Below are 21,890 nucleotides of genomic sequence, written 5' to 3' on the forward strand. Positions count from 1 at the left end.
TTCCCCTTGTCTGACAGAGGAGACTCTGTGTACCGACTTCCTCATGCACGAGTGGTAAGATGCTTAAGCCATCTTCATGCATTTTTCATGTGACCTTTTAACATTGTGTGAACAAAGATGATGGCAGAAAAGAGCAACAGGAGTTAGCGTCTATACATTAGGGGCAAAAGGTCGTATGCAGCCTTCGTCAGCTCCCAGATATATGAAAATACATTTCTAGTGAAGTCATTACTCATCAAAAAAGCAACCAAAATGTCAGATTGTCCTTTCCAAATGACAAAAAAACAATTTTGTAGGTTGCAGAGTAACAGCAAAAAGCTAAGCAGCTCAAAATCTGAATTCATATGTTTCATACCACAAAAATGGAACGGCTGCTCCACTTCTCTAAATCTCAACCAATAGTTTAGAATCAACATACTGCAATTGTTGCAACTGCATCTCTCCTTCTTGATTTAATTCCTTTAATGGTTTACATTTCCTCAGTTTTATTTATTTATTACACTTGCCGCAGTTACATAAGCTACCAATGTCCATTTATTAATGTTTGGTTCAGACTACATACTGGAGGGCATCACTTGTAAAACAAATGAAATTATCTGGAAAACTTTGTAGTTACTGAACTTGGTCTGTTTGCCTTTCTCTATTCCTTAAAAGGTATTGAGTATGAGCATCTACTGGAAAAAAAAACAAACATTTTGACAACTCAGAAGAGAGAATGTTGGAATTATTGGCCCTTAGCAATCACACTGCAATAATATTTTAGTGTTTCGATGGTTGGGATAGCGTCAATAAGCTACGCTGCCCAGATTCTTTTTTTTTTTTGACAAGCCTTAATGTTAGCTAGTGAAGCAAGCCTCTGCTCTTAAATGCATGCAAAGCACTTTCAAATGCCTTGTTAAATCTGATGTCTCACCCATCTTTGAAAAAAATCAGCAACCTGTGCACAAAGACTGAGTCACTGCTCTCAACACACGAACCTCCATCTGGAGAAGGATGGTTAATTTCAGTCTATGCCTGCCATGTGTAAGCTATACATCACAATAAGTGCTCACAGCTAATCAAAAACAACACGCTATTAATTTTTCCCGTCCCTCCATTTGTAAAGGACACATTTTCAACACGCATTGGTGCACTTAGGTATACATTTTAATCCACATAATAAAAATGCATGCTGATCAAAGCCTTGCAAGAGTGTTTTTTTGTCATTAGCTTCCCAACTGATGCTGCTGCTCTTTGGTTCCCTATAATTTTTATTCCATCCATCCATCCATTCGCTTCCGCTTATCCTTTTCAGGGTCGCGGGGGGCGCTGGAGCCTATCCCAGCTGTCATAGGGCGAAAGGCGGGGTACACCCTGGACAGGTCGCCAGTCTGTCGCAGGGCTAACACATAGGGACAGACAACCATTCACACTCACATTCACTCGCACATTCACACCTAGTGGCAATTTGGATTATCCAATTAACCTATCCCCACAAGCTGCATGTCTTTGGACGGTGGGAGGAAGCCGGAGTACCCGGAGAGAACCCACGCAAACACGGGGAGAACATGCAAACTCCACACAGAAAGACCCCGGCCTGATGGTGGAATTGAACTCAGGACCTTCTTGCTGTGAGGCAACAGTGCTAACCACCGTGCCACCGTGCTGCCCACCGTGCTATAATTTTTATTCATTTTAGTTAATTTGCTTGATGTTTCCGAGACAGTACTCTTACAACACCCATTCATTACCGTTTATAAAAACCAGTTTATTTTTAATGACGATGATTATTATCAAATTGTTAAACAATCAAATCGTTGGACTATTTTCTATACAGGATAATCCGAGAGTGTTGTAAAAGTATGTATCAATAACATTATTCAAAATCTACATTGATGCAGTCGTGGTATTAATGACAATAACAGAAAGTCTATATAAACAAAATGTAATTTGTTTTTGTCGCCAGCTCTGGGTGTGAGATTGTGAGGAGTGTCAATAATAAATCGGATACTGCCGTAATCTGTGTAGTAACTGTTTATGTTTGCATGTATAGTATTGATTGATTGATTGATTGCAGTATTTTCACTACTACTGATTGCTGCCTGTAAGCTAAATTGGCCCTGAGGGGGCAATAAACTCTAGTAAGATAGTTTACTCAATTAGAAACTTGCTCTTTTTAGGTACATTACAGACTCCACCTTCCTCAAGATTAACTAGGGGCATTAAAAGAAGGAACACAAATTGACAGGTCCTCTATTTCAAAACCCACTGAAGACAAAATGGCAAGGGAGCATCTCACCCACACAGTCAGGGCCTTTCTTTGCTTTGCTGTTGTTATTCACTATCCCGCACAGTGATTAATTTGTTGGAAAATCTATAGTAAAGGCTTTGTTGTTTTCCCCCATCACCTGCACAATCCCTTTTTTGTTCTGCCTCCTCAGTAGCACTCTACCCACCATCTCCAATTTCTACTTTTTTTTTTCATTATTTAAAGTTGCAGTGTAAATGATTTGGCAAGAGTTTCAAAACTCTTACAGTTAAGTTCAGTGGAGAACAATGTGGCACTGTTTCAAAGCTATTTGCTAAATTTATCTGCAAAGGCAGCATATTAGGTGGCTATTTTCTCCATATGTTTCTCCATATCTTTGAGTAACTACATTACAAAGTTACTTATCCATCCATCCATCTTTATTATTATTATTGTTACATATTATGTATGAGCAGTGACAAAGAAAGTAGTGGCTTAAAAATATTAATATAAGATCGCAACATTTACCCATGACAACTATATTTGACCTCGAGGTCAACATAAAAAAATAATTTAGGCACATTTTATGTGACTATGTGACATGATTATGTAATTTGCTAATGACATGCAATTGTTTAATTGATCATCAGCAAGTGTGCACAGCTCTATAACAACAGAAGTTTTGGTAGTTTGCAGGTCTGGGGCATTCAGGTGTGTGTCAACACTAGAGCAGGGCGATATGACCAAAAATATTTATCACGATATGCATTTGAAAATTTGCGATAACGATATAACTGACGATATAATTGACACTAGACAAAATACTTTACAACTCCACAACTTTATTAGTGCAAAAAAAAAACATCAATGTATTTTCACTTAAACAAGCAGCTGTTTTTTATGTGCATTAAAGTTATATAAAAATGTAACAGTGCAAATGCAAATGCCTTGCTGACAGTTTAACCAAAAGGCATTTCCAGTGGAAATTGGCCGACATATCCTCAGCATAACCATGTTTAATATCCACAAAACTTAAAAAGAGGTTATACACACACACAATACGGTAATATTATGTTGAAGCACAGTACGTATCACTCCGCGAGGCTCCTGCCTATGATAGCTGTAATGCTCTGACAATCCATCGAGCGGTGCGGCGTCGTAGGTTAGCAAAGTCGTACTAAAATATTTGACAGATTTTCGAGCGCCGTGTACCAAATAAAATTGTTTCAAGGTCAGTAAACACAACCAGAATTCATACATAAGGCACACGGGATTATAAGGGGCACTGTCGATTTTCAGAAAAATCAAAGGATTGATTTTAAGTGTGCGAATTTTTCCAAAAAAACACGGTAATAACGACGGCCCGCTAGCATGCGCTACCAAAAATAGTGCTTTGTTGTGTATCTGACGGATGAAAGCTAAACCAGTTCCACACCACTGAAATTGCAACATTTTTACAAACCAATTCTGGTTCATCCGTTTCATTCAACAATCCGCTTTCGCCCTTCTCATTCTCCGTCGCCACCGCCATGCTTTTTCTGCCATGTGCGTATGAAAACAAAGGCACTGCGGATGCGCGTTTTACCCATATTCTATTGCGATATTTCATTTTCTTATCGTTGCCCAACATTATACCGGTATTACCGTGAACGGTATGATATGACCCAGCCCTAGTCAACACAATGCCAAAATCTTGCCCAGAGTGGACATCCCAGCAAATTCACACCAAGGCCAGTCAGTGCAGTGTTCAGAGAAAGTGCAAAAATCCAACAGCTACATCTAAGACTCTACAAGCCTTAGTTAGCATGTTAAAGTTCATGTCAGTAGAATTTGAACAACACTGAATAAGTATGGCTAGTTTGCTAGGGCTGCTAGTTTTTACAAAACTTTGACCTGAACAAACCACAAGGCATCTGGAACAATATCCTCACAGATGAGACATATGTAGACATAATGTACAGTGGCACATTTGCTGAAAACCAATCATGGCATATCAGCACCAACCACCATGCAGTCACTGAGTAGACCATGAAACCTTCTATACACCAAACTACATTCTAGACTCAAAATATGAGGCCATTTGAGAGCTTAACAGCGTCAACGCGTTTGCACAGTTAGCTCGTTAATGCGTTAGTGCCGTGCAGGATTTGCACGGGCCAATCCACGTTAACTCGCTAACGGGCATTTGCCGCGTTAATGCGGTTATGGCGTTAACATCGTATTAACGAGATTAATGCTGACAGAAAAAGAAAAGGTTAGGTTTTTTGACTTAAAACCCAAAAGTTAACATAACATAGCATAACCCTAAAAACATTTTTTACCTCTAGGTTTTACCTCCGCATCACATGCTACTCAAGCCATGGCAATACAGAATTTACAACTCACTCTTGGGTGACTACACAATCAAGATTTCTGGCCTATCCCACCAGAGCATTTGAACAAATGTCATGCTAATTCACATTATGGTTACAGTAAGCCAATAAAAACAGTATACTTGCCTACATCTTTACTATAACAGTAGATGTGCCTGTCATCTGTGGTGGTAGACTTCCGCAGGCACAAGCATTCTCCACTGCAACCACTGAACATCCAAGGTATGGACATTGAGGCTGTGGACAGCTACAGGTACCTTGGTGTTCATCTGAACAACAGACTGGACTGGACTCATAACTCAGACGCCCTCTACAGGAAAGGGCAGAGCAGGCTGTACCTGCTGCGGAGACTCAGGTCGTTTGGAGTGGAGGGCCCACTCCTGAAGACCTTCTATGACTCTGTGGTGGCTTCTGCTATCTTTTATGGTGTGGTCTGCTGGGGCGGCAGCATCTCTGCCGGGGACAGGAAGAGACTGAACAGGCTGATCCGAAGGGCCAGCTCTGTTCTAGGATGCCCTCTGGACCCAGTGGAGGTGGTAAGTGACAGGAGAATGGCGGCTAAGTTGTCATCACTGTTGGACAACATCTCCCACCCCATGCAGCAGACTGTGACAGCACTGAGCAGCTCCTTCAGTGGGAGACTGCGGCACCCACGGTGTGGGACGGAGAGATTTCGCAGGTCTTTCCTCCCCACTGCTGTCAGACTCCACAACAAAGACTTTAACTGAACAAACACACACATCCACACATGTGCAATAACACTAAGTGCAATAATCTTTTCTGGCATCGTTGTATTTTTACTCAGTTGTATATAGCATTTGTATTCTATTTTTATCTTATTGTATATTTTATTCTATTCTATTCTACTGTATATAGTATTTTATTTTATTCTATTCTGTACAGTTGTGTACTGTATTTATTCTTATTGTATTCAAATTTTTGCTTCATGACTTTTGCACTGTCCACTTCCTGCTGTGACAAAACAAATTTCCCACGTGTGGGACTAATAAAGGTTATCTTATCTTATCTTATCACACAGTTGAAATTATAGTGAACTTTAACTGTGTAATTCCATCAGTGCAACAACAAAGTTGACTCATATGTTTCCCGGGCTGGCTATTGATTGGCTCTTTAGCTTTCTCTGGGTTTTATTATGTTATAATGTTTTGCACAAAGTATTGAGAGCTGCTGAAAACTGTCTGATGTAAGTGCAGTTATATGTCTCTACCTCCTGCAGCTTCTGCATCCTTTCCAGGTGAGTGGCACTTCATCTTAAGTGACCCATTTACCTTTGTAACAGCTACCATGATTTCAGGTAGAATTCTCTGAAAGATTGTCTTATTTTTGCCTTGCATTTTTTGAAAAAAAAAAAAAGAAGAAGAAGAAGAAGAAGAAGAAGAAGAAGAAGAAGAAGAAGAAGAAGAAGAAATAAATACTGGACTGCTTAATGACTGCATGCCTGTTTGGAAAATTTTCACTTTATTAATTTCACTTTGCAGCTTATGTAACTGCATTAAATTCAGTTATACTGTGAAATAACTTGCATCATCTTGTGCAGCAGCAGTGCTTCCTCTAATCCCTGGGGGGGAAAAGGCATGAACTAGATTAGAAATGTTGCAACTATTACCTAAGATGCATTTAAACCTAAGGTTTAACCTAAGTATGTATTCCCTGCCTCTCTCTATCTGTAAAGCAAAGTTGTGAAGAAGCAAAGCGTAAAGTAAAAGGATGACAGCAATGCTAACCTGCACAGTGATGTGCAACAACGTTCTGCATGATTTTATTAATGAAAAATGTGATTAATGGTTTCATAGAAAATAAAATAAACATGAAGTATTTATTTGGCCAGTAATTAACTCTTCCCACAAGAGTAAACTCAGTTTTTAATTGTTTTCTGTCTTTTATTAGGTTAAACGACTTGGTTATCAAACATAATTTGGTTAGTTAACAAAAATGAGCTATGGCTATATCCAGTGTTGGGGAGTAACGGAATACATGTACCGCCATTACGTATTTAAAATACAAAATATGAGTAACTGTATTCCGTTACAGTTACCATTTAAAAAGGTGGTATTTAGAATACAGTTACTTTGTTGAAATAAATGGAATACACTGCGGTACTTCCCTGTTTCATATTGTCGCGGGTCAGGACTGTTTGGGTTTTGTTTGACAGCTATGTTCTGTTGTTCCAGGCGGCAGCGTTGCGGTTGCCATGGTTACAGGGTGACGCTCTCTCTCTGCGTGTTTCCTGGGTGAGAGAGCGCCTTTTTGTTGTTGTTGTGCTAAGCTAATAGGCAGAATGCAGAATGTAGCATCATGGGCAGTGTAGTCCGTGCTGCAGGGAGAATGGACTGCCATACTCGTTATGTGTCTGTGAGCGCGAAAAGGGAGAAAAAGGGAAAGCACGAGCTGTCATCGAGCAAAAACGGGAGCTGGAAGCATGTAAATATAATAATAACCACTGCAGCCAAGAAGAGTGCCTGACGAGCCCAGTTGTAAGTAAGCTATTAAGACTCGACTGTACACTGTGTTCGTGTTTTCCTCCGAAACAATAAGTTCCGTTGGAGCAGCCTTTCAACGCCTCTCTCTGTCTCTCGTTAGCAAACTTGACCCAGACAACAAAGTAAAGCTATTTTTCGGCTACGAGCCCGACACGGAACCCGTATTAGTCAGAGTTCCCTTTACTACAGTTCGGAGCCGCGGACCTTCAGTAATAGTAATAAATCACACAGCAACAGTACATTCACGTTGTTGTAAAATGCATGATAATATGTTAAGTAATCCAAAGTATTCAGAATACGTTACTCTCATTGAGTAACGTAACGGAATACATTACAAAATACATTTTGGGGCATGTAATCTGTAATCTGTAGTGGAATACATTTTAAAAGTAACCTTCCCAACACTGGCTATATCCTATTCCATTGTATGTGTGTCAAGACAGCAAACTAACTGGAAAACTATGCTTTCTTTAACCCATTTCAATTTTCTGTGTGAGATTAAAAAAAAAAAAAACTACAAAGAAAACTTGACCTATTTAGTCTTGCTCCTTAAATTAGGGCAGAAAGCACAAAAGGTTGCAAATTGACAATAGGTCAAAAAGAGTGACATTCTCTCCCCCGAATGCAAATTCTACAAACGTTGTTCTCTTTTTAGTCCAGCCCCTAACTTTTTTAGACCGCTGCCCCTGCAACCAGGTCCAGGATAAGCAGCATGACATGGATGGATGGCTGGATTTTAAGGTGTCATTTTTTTAAAACTCTGTGTTTTATAATCAGTATACTCTAGGCCCACTAGGAGTGGATCTTTTTCTTTTTTCAAAAGAAGTATTTCAATGCCAGTGTTTCCTTTTAAGTTCAAGGTTTGTTTTCAATGCCAATTTTTAGTTTCTGCACCAAAATTGACCATCACTGTGCTGTTGTTCTTTAACGTGTTTTTATAAGCCAATGAAGGATTTAAAAATATGCAAAACAGTTACATAAGATTTCTAAATTATTAACTTCTTTATGTGGCTTAGACAGAGTTGGAGATATAAATGCCTTATGTAAGGTCTTATATTATTAAAGAGGACAAGTTTCAGTGGTGTATGTGCTGAGGTTCAAGTGGGCTCATAATTGCTTAAGAGATCTGAACTATTTATAGCTGTAGCATCGTACAATATTGACATGCCTTTGTTTTTTGTTATTCTGGCATCTCAGTGGATCAAGCTGAACCCATTATGCATCATTTTCAGTTCTATAGTAGTTTTGCATTATTGACAGTTCTAAAATTCTTTATTTATCTTATACATGGTTGTAGTTCATATCTTCTGGTAATTCTTTGCTTGAAACAAGCAGTTTAAGCGCCTCTCCTTTTAATAAGGGAACCATCCCTTTTACATTCTTATGAGTGGCTGCTGATTGTAAGCGAAAGGTTTGAAAAGTAAGTGGATGGGGTTGCTTTGTTCACTGCTAAACGCCTTGTGAAGATACATCCACTCACCGGCCACCTTATAAGCCCCACCTGTTCCAACTCATCGTTTATGTAAATATCTAGTCAGCAGTGTTGGGTAAGTTACTTTAAATTAGTAACTTAGTTACATTACTAGTTACTTCTATCAAAAGTAACTCAGTTGCTTCAAGTTACTCGTTACTTTCATTTATTTTCATTTATTTTTCATTTATTTATTTATTTCACACTTGGTACAACAATTCAAACAAACCAACCACACTTTCTATCAAAAAGCACTACAACCATGTGTGAAAAGGAGCAGGAAGAAGAAAATATTCTTATTAAACCCTGCCCCCTATCTACAATCCAATTTATATTACAAGTGGGCACCAAAAATCAGGGAACAAACTAACATTAACATTTATCTCTGGTCCTAACCCAAACCAAACAACAAATTTACAATCAGAATATACCACTCCACATAGTAACAAGGAGAAAAATAAAATTAAAATAAATAAAACAAAAAATTATAATGGATCCTTTTTCAATGAACTCCAATTTCATTCACATTCTTCATATTGAGTTATCGTTTTAAGCATGTACCACTTTTTAAAACAATGTAAATTTATACAATTCTTTCTTTTCAAAGTAACTAGTTACTAAGGAAAGTAACTTTGGTTTTTCTCAGAATTCTCTTGTTAATGTGTTGCTTCCGTAGCTGGATACCCAGCAAGAGTGCCAGTCTTCTAGCTTGCTTACTTGCCACAAGTGCACTGTGCCACCTACCAGTAGAAAAAAAAAAATAATGTGCACATTTCCACGAGAGAAATCCCACGCCTGGACCGTTGTTGACCGCCGCCATGATTCTAGCCTACGTCACAGCGTCAGGTGCGCTTTTTACATCCAACACAAAAACTGCAGTCGTGGTGCTTTCGATTGTACTCAGAACTCGGAAATTCTGCCTTCCGAATAGGAAGATGTAGGTAACACCAGACTGCAGATGAGCTGCATACAGGGCTGGACTGGGACAAAAAAATCGGCCCAGGCATTTTGACTAGAGACCGGCCCGCCATTATAGGAAAAGTCATAAAGCCTTTGAATGAAAACAAACGCTGTTGTGACAGTGATGTACACTGTTTTGATGGTATATATGTATCAATCTATCAATCGCTTGTTGTAAGATTCAGATAATTATTTTTTAAAAGCTAGATATTTTAAATGAGAATAAGAAAGAAAAGTATTTCCTTGTGCCCCCCTCTGATGCCCTACCTGGCCCCCCTGGCAAAACTTTGCTAGATCCGCCCCTGCACAGTTACCAGCTGTCAGCTACGTAGAAAAAGGATCCTGGTGTTATTTGTCTCTCAGAAACAGTTCATAACTTCCCTTCAACTCATTCATGTGACCTAAAAGATAAACCTGATTCTCCATCACCTGTTCAGCTCTCATGATTCAGTAAGGACATCTCCTGGTTTCATCTTCATGTTTCCCTCTTACCAGATAACCAAACCGACATCATGACCAGAAACTTTTACGGCTGTGGCTCCAGCAAACATCAGCTGATACTAAAAATTTATATTAAATAAATTCTAACAACAGCTGATAAAGCTTAAATGCACTGCTGTTGTTTAGCGCAACATCCGCTGGCTTCCTCTTTCTGGCGCAAAGTGGGCGATAAACAAACAAGAGAGAAAAGCTGATCATTGATCAGTTTCAACAGGAGAGGGAGGGGGAAAGAACGAGAGAAGAAGAAGCAGCTGTGCAGCTCCAACTTTGTGTCTTTTTCCATTCTAGCTGAAGTACGGGACAAACTGCGTTCCTATTCACCTCAATACGAAACGCGTAATATTTTCTCTGAATACGAGATTCTGTTTTTTACGGGACGGTTGGCAACTCTACTAACTAACCTTATGAACAAAATAAAGTTCAACATCAACATTATAGCACCCATCCAGCTGTATAGAAACTCTGTCATGCTAGCTAGTACGCAGTACGGAAAAAGTCAGCATAACGAAAATAAACTCCACCGAAACTTGGCATATATCTGACCCAGATAGACTGCAGGTCATAACTTCTTACCTGAAGTTCAGTTCACCTGACACTCAGACCAGCGGCCGCCTCGGGTCTCTCCTCCTCCTGCCTCCCCTTTCCCTCATCCACCTGCTGGCCTCCACCACTTGCTAATGTTACTGAATCTGTGGAAGCTCCGCGATAGCCACCACACGAAGAAACGAGTAACAACCCCTATCTAAATCCCACTAATGCGTTCCTGATTTTGGCATAATAACTAGTTACCGTGCTCATTACCACAATAATAACGTAGTTACTGTAACGCGTTACTTAATAACGCGTTAGTCCCAACACTGCTAGTCAGTCAATCACATGTCAGCAATGTGAAGCATTTAGGCATGTAGCCATGGTCAAGTTGATTTGCTAAAGTTGCTGAGAATCAGAATGAAGAAGAAAGGTGACTGAAGTGACTCTGAAAATGGCATGGTTGCAAAACAGAGCTTGACAACAGATAACAGATAAACAGATAGTTCATGCCAGATGGCTGGTCTGAGTATTTTAGAAACTGCTGATCTACTGGAATGTTTTTTGCACATTCTACCACACAAACATCTCTAGAGTTCACACAAAATAGTCTGAAAAAAGGAAGGCAGCAGTAACTCAAATAACCACTTGTTACAAGGTATCCAGAAAAGCATCTCTGAATGTGCAAGACTGTGAACTTTGAGGCGGATGGGCTACAGCAGCAGAAGACCGTACTAAGGTTCACTCCAGTCAGTCTAAGCTTTCTGTTCTTAGCTAAGAGTCACTAAGACTCAGCAAAATTTGACAAGAGAAGATTGGAAAATTATTGCATAAACAACATAAAAGCATGGCTCCATCCTCGCTTGTGACAATGGCCGAGGCTGGTGCTGGTTATGTAATGGTGTGGAGGATATTTTCTTGGCACATTTTGAACCAACTAAGCATTGTTTCAACGCCTACCTGAGTATTGTTGCTGACCATGTCCATCTCTTTAGAATCATCCTGCATTAACCAGGACAATGCGTCACTTCCCAAAGCTCAAATCAACTCAAACTGGTAACCAAAACCTAAATGTTGTCCAAAAAATAGTGGCTGGTGATTGCATTTCACCTCCAGTCATACAGTAATAATATAACAAGTCAACTTTAATTAGAGTACAAAGAGTACAAACAAAATATGAATTGTCACTTTGTGTGTGTGTGTGTGTGTGTGTGTGTGTGTGTGTGTGTGTGTGTGTGGGGGGGGGGGGGGGGGGGGGCGTTTGTTTTTTTGTTTTGTTTTGGTTTTTTTTGGGGGGGGGGGGGGGGGCATTAGAGATGAACGAAGTTCGGCTTGTGCACTATTCCCCTCCAGTATCTCAGCTTTTTTCTTATCTCTCTCATTCTAATGACCGCAATATGAACCATATGGGGTTTTTGTTGAAGCTGAAACCTCATCTTCTATATTTTATCCTGCCAGGTCGCACTGCCCTGAGTGAATTTGCATCTGATCGCGCCTTTTCATTTCACCTTGTATCCATTCACACCATCTCCACGTCTTCCTTGTGTTCTGCCTGAACACAAATGGGTCTAGATTAAATCCCCTTTAAGATCTTTTCATGTTGTGTTTGACAAATATGCACATTTCAGTGAAGAAAACAAAAAAAGTCACGCTATGGTGAAGCTGAATTTGAATTACTTTTAGTTATCCACTTACTACTTTTATAAGCTCTAAAATGTTAGGGGTGATATTAAGAGCACCTTATGAGTGAGTCATTTCCTTTAATTAATTGAAAAAAAATAGGTATACTTTTCTAATATTATATTTAAGTTCTTTCATAAAATACTTTCTCAAAACGCTTTATACTGTATCCATCAAACTGTCAAAATAGGTGGCAATGATATTTTTCTTTCTGCCTTTTCTGAGGTCAGTACTGAATCTTTTTTTTTCAGAAATCATTCCTTCACTAAATATTTAAGGCTACCATTGGTGAGGACATCAGCAGCCTTCACAGTAGCCTCAGTCTGAGCGCATGCTCATTCAGCATCATGCTGCTTCTTCACAAATCAAGCCTGAAATATTCCCTTGTGTTGACCTGCTCAGTTCCTTTACCTGCGTCACTGAAGCCTAAGACAAGATGGTGATTGATTGCTTTCAGCAGGGGACCGGTGATGGAAATATCTACAGTCCAGTGGAGGAAAAAACCGAAGAGGGATACAAACACAGAGAGGCTAGCCTTTAGAAATGACTCTTTTATTTTTAACTAAATTACCCCAGATGACCCAGAGATGGATATAAAAGACTTCTCTCTGACTTATTTATGTACTGTTAAAGCCACGGGAAAATATTGAATCGTGAAGTTTGTCCTGCCCCCCTGTTTCCCCACTTTAATTTCATCATCTTTACTTCCTGGCTGACAAGCTCATTTCTCCATAGTTAGGAAATGCGAACACGACATGAGTTTCTAAACATGGAAATCAGCACTTCCCTCCATGTTGTCTATGATGTACGACTGATTGATTGATTGAGGTTATCGCTCGGTTACAAAGAGAACTGCCGACGTGTGGGCTATACTGAGCAATGCAAACACTATTACACTTAGCTGGGAAGAGCAAAACAAGAGATGACATGCAAGAATGAAGAGAGAAATTAAAAAAGATTTTTTTGGAGCCAATTAACAGACATTATTATTATTATCATTATTATTATTAGCAGTGATACCAAACATCTTCTTTGGCATGGTTTGCTGATGGAGGTAAAAGTAGGTCTTTGTGGCAGTCACTCCTTGTATATTATAATCTAACTAACATTTCTTATTATAAGTAGCCTGAGAACATTTACATCATTTACATTTTACAAACACTTGACCAAACCGACAGCTTGGGTAGCTTAGAAGGACGTAAATTCAAGTTTGTGCATTTTATGAATTGTGAAGTGTTTTGGTGAGTTGTATGCATTAAATGCATAGCACTGGTCCTTGCACTGTTGTAATGCAGGACTATTCTCCCAGTAAGCTCTGGTTGACTTCACCCATGAAAAAAAGCAACAAAAATGGCAAAATGCCTAGATGAAATCAATGTAGGTCTCCAAGGTGTTGCTATTTTTTTCAGTAATAAAATAAACCAAACAAAAGTCAGCATGTTTTATATTGGTTAAAAATTACACCTACGTGATGCTGTTGTGGGGAGTGGTCTGTGGCGCCGCTGCGGGGAAGCTGACAAAACAGCGCGGCATCAGCAATTACGCCTCACCTGCATTGAGGAATGAACTGGGTTCTATTGTTGTGTACCTGTGGCTGGCAGCTGCAAAGCTTCAGCTGGGTGTTAATCTCGAAATTTCTACTTTATTCCCAAAATGACAGTTAATATTCAAACTCAAACACCGAGCTGACAGCACAACTGAAGCGGCCTCTGCCAAATACAAAATGCTGTGTCTGTTTTTTGGACACTTTTTGTAGTTTTAACGACCAAAAGTAATACTGCCAATCTGTTACAACACTAACAAACAAAAATATCCTGTCTGTGTGTGGGTTTGTTTGTTCATATTCATTAATCCTAATTGAGGGAAAATGTTTCATGAATTGTCATTTTTTTTAACTTAAAGTCATATCACCCAGCCTTAGCTGTAGCTGAAAACATCTGCACCAACCAGTACTGTTGTAACTATTGTTAAAAATGGACGCCTCTTAAATGATTGATTTTAATTTTTCCCCCATTGCATTGAAAATTGTAAGTATTTTCCAGGGTATCTCTACCGTTTGAAATTCTAGTATTGTAAAAACCCTAAAGGAAAGTGCCAAATAATTCATCAACATGTTATTATAGGCTCACCTTTAATTGCAGATCTGACAAATCTCCAATGTAAAACCTTTAAATATAATTTCATTTCATGCAGTGGTCTTCAAACAAACAACAAGAGTAAGAAAGAGTGGAATAAGAGTGGAAAGGAAAAAATAAAAGAAGGATCGACTGAATAACAAAAGCAGAAAAGCGCTACAGCCTTAGAGGAGGGAAACTGTTCTTATGAAAACATTTTAAATAAGCCAAATAAAGACAGAGAGCCAATATGTGCAGGCAAACTCTAAGAAAATGGGCTTCATGTGTCAAAGCATTCAGAGCCTACTACCCATGATGTGACAGGCAACATGGCATTCGGTGTAAATCAACAAAGAGCACAGAGTATGCAAACAGTTCAGATCTCACTTCATATCAGTCAGTTTCACCATATATGTACATGTAAATCCAATGTTTGACTTTTCAATGACGTGCTGTGCCTTTTCAGATTTATAACATGTACTGTGGGCACAACTACTGCAGAGCTTCGAGCGGAGGGAAGTCATAGCAACAAGAAGAATGATGCAGAGAATAGCAAGGCTCAACATGCAGGAGACAAATCCCATTAAGTACACGGGTGAATATTATTCAGGGAAAAGAGATTTACCTTCATAAGCTGACGATTTTGAAATGTTTGGACTTGAAATTGTTCTCTTTGTGCTGTAAAACTGGGTTCAGACTGACACCGAAACTCAACAGTTTGCACTGAGGTTAGACTTTCCTCAAGAAACAGGAGTGCAGAGGAGAGAGAAAATCCTCTAACCCTGTTGTGTGGATGCACTGCGTGGGCTGCCAGGGTCTTTTACTCAGGCATCCAATAATATTGGTTAATTGCTAGATTTCTCTAGCCTCTCTCAACTTGCATCACGAGTAGGCGTGGAAGAGTTTACAGCAGGGGTATATTGCTGCTGACAGAATACAGTGTTCTCATTCACTCTCTCTCTCTCTTAATTGTCATTCCCCGCTCACAGGCACATTTCTCTGGCAGATTCCCTTGAGAGAGGTTTCCCCAGAATCTACGTAAAAGGATTCCTTCCCACGCCATGGTCTTAGGAACATCTTATTTTCATCCACCCGCGCTTTGCTCATGCACACACACACACTCCCTCTCACCCTGGCATTGTGTCCTTGTGTCTCCCTGCTCTCTCTTATATTTTCATTTTCTCTCTCTCTCTCTTGTTTTTTTTTTGCCTCTCTCTCTCTCTCTCTCTCTCTCTCTCTCTCTCTCTCTCTCTCTCTCCATTTTTAACCCCCACACCCCCCACCAGTAACTTATAGATCCTCTGTGGGAGGTAGCATCTCCCTCACACAGCAGGCGTGGGCCCTTACTCTGACAAATTACATGCTGGGCCCACCAGCTTTGCGTGGGGGGAGAAAAGCTTTAAGTTAAGAAGGACGAATGGCTCTGATTGGACAGTGGAACTCAGGGGCTGTATCTTGGCAAGCAGTATTTGATCGGGCTCAGGGAAGAAGTGAGAAAGTACAGGGAGAGCTGCAACACCGTATATCAAACCCACAGTATCCTTTAAGAAATGACCACAAACCACACACACTGCTTAAAACTGTCAAGCTGTCAGCTATAACAACAAAAACTGATGGCCAAACATTAGCCATGATAAGGTATAAACATTTGTCTCAACAGTGTGTAGCTTGAAGCTTCAACTTTGGTCTAGTTGATCTTTCTCAATAAATCACTTACAAGTGTTCCTTGGCTAACTGCTGGGCCAGAGAAATTGCTGTGGGATCTCGATCTAAGGCCAGGACCGTGACTTCGGGAACTGTGCTCAGAATTGCTTTGGTATGACCACCACCTCCAAATGTCATGTCCAGCACCACCTACATGTGAGAAAGCACAAGAACAGTTCTCACAACATGACTCCATATACGTGAATCATCTTTTATCATCACAATGTTAGTTCATCATTTAAGTGTTTAACTCACGGTGGTGCACTGACATGTGTCATGCATAGGCACCCACATTTTCACACATTGTCACCTTCCATTTTAGTCTGTGACACCATCTAGATCTGTATGGTAAAAAGTTCTGATTGGGGGAACTCCCCAGCCTCTTTATCAAGTTTAAAGTCTATACCTCAAGAACTATGGTACCAACAACAATAGGTGAAAGAGTGTGTTTATCCACATAACTTTTGAAGCACTTACCTGATTTTTAAAAATGAGGTCCAGGTTTTATATCATCAAACACATTTTAATACTACACAAAGATTACCATGGTAAATACAAAATGCAGTTTTTTTACATGATGATTTTATTAATTAATGGGGAAAAAGGTTAACCCAACCCACCTGGCTCTGTGTGAAAAAAGTAATTGTCCCCAAAACCTAATAATGGGTTGTGCTAACCTCAGAGGCAAGAACTGCAATCAAGGAGTTGTTCATAATGTGCAATGAGTCATTGAGTTTGGCCCCATTATCCTTGCAGAATTGTTTGAATTCTGGGTAGGGGGAGGGTTTTCGATTAGGAATGGGCTGTTTAAATCATGTCAAAACATCACAACTTGATATAAGTCTGGACTTTGACTAGGCCACTCCAAAAGACTTTATTTTGTGTTATTTTTCCATTGAGAGATGACTTGGTGGTATGTTTCCCTTCATTGTTCAGTTGCATAACCCAAGTGTGCTTGAGTTCAGGAAACAAACTGATAGCTGGACATTCAGGATTTTCTGGTAGAAAGCAAAATTCATGGTTCCATTAATTACAATAAATCGTCCAGGTCCTGAAGCAGTAAAGCAGTCCCAGACCACACTACCATGTTTGACTGTTCAAGTTTTGCCTCATTGTTCCCAAGAGTATTTTCCCAAAAGTTTTGGCGATTAACATTTGGTCAGAAGTGGATTTCTACTTGAAATGGTCTCATGAATGCCATTTTTACCCAGTCTCTTTCTTATTGCAGTATTATGAACACTACCTTAACTGAGGCCTCCAGTTTTTGTTGTTCTGGGCTCTTTTATGACCTCCTGAGTCATTGATGCACTCTTGGAGTAATTTGGTTGGCTCCTGGGAAAGTTCACCAGTCAAGTTTTCTCCATTTGTGTATAAGAGCTGGAGTTCCGAACCCTTAGGAATGACTTTGTAACTCTTTCCAGACTGATAGATGTCAGTGACTTTGGTCCTTTTCTAACATCTTTTACCCTTCACTTTGTCAGACAGGTTCTATTTAAGTGATTTCTTGATCCAACAGATCTGGCAGTAAGCAGGCATGGATGTGGCAAGAGAGATTGAACTCCATTTTACAAAAATGTGATTAGTCACAGTTAATTCATAACTACAGGGGTCAATTACGTTTCACATAGGACTAGTTTGGATAATCGTTTCACCTTAATAAATGAAATTATCATTTTAAAAGACTTAACAAAAAACAAGAAAACAGGAAGGGGGAAAATACCTTTTAACAGCACTGTATGAATGCATTATAGCTCAGACCAAGCCTTCAAAAGAATTCATTTGAATTTTTCACATTCAGTTCGGGGCAATCAAATTTAGCAATAAAGACGTTAAAAAGGAAGTGATTTCACGATCATTACAACACACTGAGGGGTGTTGTAATTAATAAAAAGTATTTTTATTTCATGGATTAACAACATTAAAGCTAAAATTTACATAAGCCGTAAGTTCAAGGTAAACATGCTCAGTATATACATATAAAACTAACATTTATCCAAGGTATCCTGTACCTGGACTTGTTTCAAAGTAAGGTTTGGCGATATGTAAAAGTTTTCCAACCGACAATCGTCAGTCCAATAAATGACGATAAAGGCATGTGCAGGCGCACATGGGTGGAGCAATGTAATCATGCGTGGATTTGCGCATTTAGAATTTATACATTTTGTTTGGAGGGAATATTTTACCTTCTTTTCTTGTTTGTTTCAGTATTAATATAGCTACTTTTCGGATTCTTCATTTATTTATTTATTTAAGAAGGCAGTTGCTGTTTGTTTCCCTCCCCACCATTGTGTTGTTGTTTTTTTATTTAAATAAAATGTTGTTGTTTTTTAACATAGGCTACTGCCTTTCTTTCTTTCTGTTATGAATTTGAGTAAATGAATCGCTGCATTTGGGCGCACTCTGAGGAGGGTGCATTTGTTTGCAGATGGAAGAGGGTGCCATTAAAGAGCCCTATTATTTTTTCCATTGACTGCTTCTCTTAGCTTCAACCAACATTATTAGCAAACATACTCATGGGCAAATAAATAAATCGCTCTTCTAAAAACAATCGGTGAAAGGCTCAGCCTATCGTAGATAGTCGATATATTCGTCCAGTCGCCCAACCCTTATTTTAAAGCCACAATTATAAAGGCCTATAAGTACCAAAGTACCTCCTGATCATAATGAAATAAATGTAATTTCAAAATGTCTCAAACTAAAGGGCAAAAGCTGGCCAAAAACCGAGACAGACTGCCCAATATTTTACCATATCTTAACCTTAATGTCGGCAAATATCTCTCCAAACTATGTCTGAAAAATGTAGCTTATTGAACAGTTCGTCATGTATACATTACAAATAAACAATACAATATTTCCCCCCAAACCTTATTCTGCAACTTTCTTGGCTGTGACAGGGAACCCACACTCAGTGCACCAACAAGCCTGGGAGCGCAACCTAGCCATTCAGCAGGCAAAATTTTTCTTTAGCACAGTCTTTAGCCTGTGGCAATAACGCTGTGTAAACTGGGATTGATTGACAATTTCTGGTAAACTTAGTGGAGCTTTTATTAGAAGTTTAATCATTATGAATGTGGCGGTTAGCACTGTCACCTCACATTAAGAAACTCCTGGGTTTGAATCAAGGCTGGGACCTTTCTGTGTGAAGTCTAGGGGTGGGGGAAAAAATCGATACTATGTAGTATCGTGATATTTTGTTTGCTAATAATGTATCAATACAGGGACAGCAGAAATCGATATTTTGTTACAAAAGAGGTTTTTGTGCTCAGAGCATGTTGATCCTTTTTCTGAACAAGAATCCTGACATTCCTTCACTGTCCAAATGTGTTTAACTTTTTTTTGGCAGCAATAAACATGACAGTTTACTTATTTTAATTTAAGACATGTTTTATTTTAATTAAGTTTAAAACTTTTTTATTTAATGTAAAATTATATTTTGTTTTAATTTACTTTCAAGTTCTTCAGTTGCTGAATGGGCTGCATAGTTTTCATAAATTGCATAGTTCAGAATAGCTATAATTGTACCAGATGGTTGCATTCAGTTAAGTTGGGACTAAACTGTAATACAAACGTTCAGTTTGTCAACAATAAAACTGACTGAAATGAGAGAAAGACTGAGTGTGAGACTTTGATATTAGATAAAATGAATATTCATAAAGTTTACCTTTATGTACAGAATCTGAATATCGCAAAATATTTTAAAATATTGCAATAATATCGTATCGTGCGTTAAGTATTGTGATAATATCGTATCGTGGGATGTATGGTGATTCACACCTCTAGTGAAGTCTGCATGCTCTCACTCCGTCTGCGTGTGTTCACTTTGGGCTCTTGATGTGAATGTGAGCGTGGATGGTTGTCTGTCCTGTGCCAGACTGGTGACCAGTCCAGGGTGTACCCCGCCTCTCACACCATGGCAGCTGACCCAGAAATGGATGGATGGATGGATGCTAATCCAGAAATTCCAGATGAAGATCTGGACTGCATAATGCATACATTTTATATAAATATATAAATATAATATATATGTTAATAAATAAATATAAATGTTACTTAAGTCATATAAGGTGTCTGTTTCACTGAAACCAATAGCTATTCTTTTGCTTTTAGTCCCAAATTCACACAGAATTATCACCTGACTTTGTAGTTTCAATCGGTTTTACAGAGGGCTTTTAGTCCACAGCATCTTTAGTCCACTGTTTTGCTTTGACGGCTCAAAACTTCCCTGAACTTTAGTTCACTCCCCCTGCAGGAAATCAGAGTCATTTTAAACAGCAGGAGGCAGTTGTTTTCAGCAACAAAGCTCTAATAAACTGGATGTGACGATGTGCTAATGCAAATGTATTCATGTTAGCCTTAGAGCCTAAATTATACTGTAAGAACTTTTTTGAGAAGCTTTTTGATACCTGCAGTGACAGAAATGCCTGAAAACAAATATAAACACTTCACCAAATCCCGTAATTCAAGGTAACTGAACCAAAATTAATGGAAGTGCTGTTATTATGTTAATGCACATGACCTTAATCCTCACACAACAGACTCTTTCATCATATAACCGCCTTGATGAAGAGAACACTCCCAAGTCGCTCCCATAGGAATCTTTCTCATCTCTACCAACCTTCTTATCAATCCAATTCAAGAGATTACCTGATTAAATAAAGACCATATATGTACTGTTTATCAGTGGTGAAGCAAACTTGACATGCATGCATCATCATTTCAGAAGCTATAGACACATTCAGCCCCCAGTTTCCAGTTAAAAGGGTTACTCACTGTTTTGTCTGTCCTAAAGAGATCTTTACCTCAGCCTTTTTTTTTACTTATAAACCTCTTTGCTTTCTTTTCCCTTGATATTGCAGTGTTCTGCTGATAGACAATAATTGTGTCATACACACGCACACGCACACTAGTGCTCAGCATGCATGTACAAGACACCATCAGACAGGCCCTAATGGATCGTGTCTCATCATCAATTTAGTTGTGAAGTCATGGCCTTAACAGTCAGCTCAATCGCTGTTAGTGTGCTCTTTGTTTCAAGTGCAGCAGGGAAGCACTATAGTAATAAGGCTGCAGGAATCCCTGTAAACCAGAAGAGTCAAACTCAGTTCACGGGCTGCACGCAGGCCGATTCGATCTCCACCACTCCTTTACAGTATGCGCTGTTTTAACAAAATTAGGTGCAGTTTCAACAATATGTGCTATAATGCATCAGCAGGACACAGTGGTTTAACCACCTTTCTTTGGTGTGGTATGAAAAACTTCTTTGTCAGTAGGAAGACTGTAAAAGTGAGGATGATTCAGACCTCTGACTCGGATTAAATTAACAGTTCAGACAACCAATCTCATAATGTCATCCATTCTTAACAACGTATACCCTCCTTTCTGCAATTTTCACACTTTTCAGAGCCAGCCTGGGGACCAGATTGGACCTTTTGGCAGGGCAGAACTGCTGTGAAGTCAGCATACACTACCTGCAAACTGTTTCATCGACGAACAGTGTCTTTCAGTTCTTGATGTAAAGAAAGACCAAGTCAGAAAGATGAGAAAGTGAAAAAAACTATTGCCTTGATTTCATTGTGATGTTTCTCAGTTTTTTAGCACACAAGTTTCTGTTTGCTCCATAAACCAACTCTTATTCTATTTTACTTTTTTTTAAAGCACTGTAAGAGAAGACAAACGAAGGGAAAATGTGTTTGAACGTTTGTTAAAAATATTAATCATCGACTTCAAAATAATCTCATATGTGGATGTCAGTGTTTTTTTTATTTTATTAATCAAGTATTGAGAGCGGGGCAGTCAGGAAATGTTTTACGCAGGATATATGTAACGCTTATC

General features: G+C 39.1%; 1 protein-coding gene across 4 annotated transcripts in view; it reads right to left on the minus strand.

Moving 5' to 3' along the window:
* Positions 1 to 21,890, minus strand: part of mettl15 (methyltransferase 15, mitochondrial 12S rRNA N4-cytidine) — a 63,584-nt gene that overhangs the window by 12,498 nt on the left and 29,196 nt on the right. For 3 of the 4 annotated variants that reach the window (XM_085455417.1, XM_085455422.1, XM_085455410.1), the window contains one exon: positions 16,072 to 16,208. In XM_085455417.1, coding sequence (XP_085311543.1) covers positions 16,072 to 16,208 — 137 coding nt within the window. Of the gene's footprint in view, positions 1 to 16,071; positions 16,209 to 19,832; positions 20,037 to 20,190; positions 20,302 to 21,890 lie in introns of all 4 variants that reach the window. The other variant, XM_085455427.1, reaches the window with a different exon arrangement.

This window comes from Copadichromis virginalis, linkage group LG1, assembly GCF_057382275.1.
Source record: "Copadichromis virginalis isolate Kocher_CV1m ecotype Utaka linkage group LG1, C_Virginalis_male_GT1.1, whole genome shotgun sequence".
NCBI lineage: Eukaryota > Metazoa > Chordata > Actinopteri > Cichliformes > Cichlidae > Copadichromis > Copadichromis virginalis.